The sequence below is a fragment of the Alligator sinensis genome, unplaced genomic scaffold (assembly GCF_000455745.1).
Source record: "Alligator sinensis unplaced genomic scaffold, ASM45574v1 scaffold1318_2, whole genome shotgun sequence".
Classification (NCBI taxonomy): domain Eukaryota; kingdom Metazoa; phylum Chordata; order Crocodylia; family Alligatoridae; genus Alligator; species Alligator sinensis.
Genome location: NW_005843067.1, coordinates 403,948 through 406,248, shown reverse-complemented (window position 1 = coordinate 406,248; position 2,301 = coordinate 403,948). Strand labels below are relative to the sequence as shown.

Sequence of the window (2,301 nt, the reverse complement as noted above, 5' to 3'; positions counted from 1 at the left end):
TTGCTCCCAACCCACAACCTCGCCCCCCCAGCCCTGCTGGTGCCTCTCACTCCCAACCAGCAGCCCAGTGTCCCTCACTCCTGCCCCACAGCCTCCTGCCCCCAGCCCTGCTGTGCCCCTGCCACTCAGCCCTTCCCCCCCCTTCTAGCAGAGACCCCTGCGGGCCTCAGCTGCTGGCACCATGGACCGGTACCGGGTCCCGCGCACCAAGGAGATGGAGTTTGGGGGGGCCCTGGGTAAGAAGAAACAGGGCGAAGGGGAGAGCCCAGAATCCTGGGTCCTCCCCAGGGCTGGGAGGGAGTGGGGGCCGGGGGCTAGGGTGGGTGACGGGTGGTGACAGCCCAGCGCCTGGGTTCCCTCCTCGCACTGGGATGTGAGTGGGGTCTGGTTCGCTGGGGCTGGGGCCCGGACGCCTGGGTCGTATCCATGGTGGGAAGGGAAGTGGGGGTGTGGGGGTTACAGCAGGAGCGGCCAGAAGCCTGGCCAGCTGGATTCTGTCCAGCTCCGGAAGGGAAGTGGGGTTTGGGGGCTGTGGCAGGAGACCGGCCCCCTGGGTTGTACCCCCTCCCCCCAGGCACGGCGGTGCTGACCCTGCTGCTCCCGGGTGCCATGTGGTACCTGCTGACGGCCTGTGGGACCGAGGAGGCCAGTGTCCTGCAGGTGCCCCCTGTACCCGCCCCCCGCATCCTCGCCAACCCCCAAGCCCTCCTCCTTGTCCTCGGCTGGCTCGGCCTCCAGGCCGCCCTCCACATGCTGCCCATGGGCAAGGTGAGCGCTCGTGGGGCCTGGCAGCCCGGGCACCTGGGTTCTCTCCGGCTTGGGGAGGGGAGTGAGAGCAGGGTGGTTTGTGGGCCGGACGCCTGGGGTCTCTCCCTGCTTGGCTACTGGTGGGGTGCGGAGGAGGGTCCAGCAGTAAGACACTGCCTGTGGCTTCCACTAGGTCACGGAGGGGATCATCCTGCGGGACAAGACCCGGCTCCAGTATCGTGTCAACGGTGGGTGTTGGCAGTGGATGCCTGGCTCCTCTCCCAGCTCTGGGAGGCGAGTGGGGGCTGGGGCACGTGGGAGCCCAGATGGACACTGTGGGTCTCTCCAGCTCTGGGAGGGGAAGGGGCATGGGGCCTGGGAGCCCGGGCTCCTGGGTTCTCTCCAGCGCTGGGAGGGGGGTGGAGGCTGGTGGGGTGCAAGCAGGGGGGTCTGAGAGCCCAGACCCCTGGGTTCCCTTGGCTTGGGACATGGGAGTGGGGGCTGGTGATTAGGGCAGTTGGGGTTGGACCCAGGGCAGTGTCTGCTGCTGTCTCTAACCCACCCCACCCTCCCAAAGCCTTCCAGGTGCTGGGGCTGACAGCGTTGGGGGTGGGTGCGGGGCTGGCCGCAGGCCTGCGCCTCAGCTTCATCCACGACCACCTGCTGGAGCTCGCTGGCGCTGCCACTCTCGTGGCCTTTGGCCTCAGCCTCCTGCTCTACCTCAAGGCCCTGCTGGCCTCCGAGGCTGCCCTGGCACCTGGCGGCAACTCGGGTGAGTCTGGGGGTGTCCTGGGCAGGCTCGAGGGAACCCTTGTATGAGCCTTGCTGGGCCCAGGAGAGGGCGGGGAGTGGGATCAATATGCAAAGGGAGAAGCTGGACATCTGGGTTCTCTCCTAGCAGAGGCATCCTAATGGGTTTTAGGGGGCTGGGAGCCAGAGTTGTGGGGTAAACGGGGTTGGAGCAGGGGAACCCGGATACCTGGGTTCACTCCAGCTCTGGGTGGGGCCTGTGGATGGGAGTGGTTTAGAGTAGGAGTGCACCCGGCAGGGCTGATCCAGGATCCAACGGGGGGGATATGGGCCTGGCTGGGCCTGGGGGGCTGGATCCAGGGGCACTGCGGGTGCTGGAGTGGCGGCGGCTCTGCCCACAGGGAACCCCATCTATGACTTCTTCATGGGCCACGAGCTGAACCCACGTGTGGGCTCCTTTGACCTCAAGTATTTCTGTGAGCTGCGCCCAGGCCTCATTGGCTGGGTGAGTGCCAGGGTTGGGAGGAGTTGGGGGGGGGCGGAAATATGGGGCCAGCTCAGCTCCGGGGGGTGATCTCGGCGGGAAGGGAGGGTGATATGAAGCCAGCTGGGCCCAGGGTTGATCTGGGAAACAGGGAGGGAGGATATTGGGCTGGCTATACCCAGAGATGATTGGGGTGGAGGGGAGATATGGGGTTGGCTGGGCCCAGAGATGATCTAGTGAGCAGAGAGGGAATATACGGGCCCAGCTGGGCCCAGGGGGTGATCTGGGGAGCGGGATATGGGACTGGCTGGGCCTGGGGA

At 66.4% G+C, this 2,301-nt stretch overlaps 1 protein-coding gene across 1 annotated transcript in view; it reads left to right on the top strand.

The window, feature by feature from the left end:
• The window catches only part of TM7SF2 (transmembrane 7 superfamily member 2), a 5,013-nt gene that overhangs the window by 173 nt on the left and 2,539 nt on the right, over positions 1–2,301 (top strand). The window contains 5 exon segments of the mRNA XM_014526520.2: positions 149–236; positions 575–768; positions 941–995; positions 1,325–1,519; positions 1,899–2,067. Of these exon segments, the coding sequence (XP_014382006.1) occupies positions 182–236; positions 575–768; positions 941–995; positions 1,325–1,519; positions 1,899–2,067 (668 nt within the window). The 5' untranslated portion in view covers positions 149–181.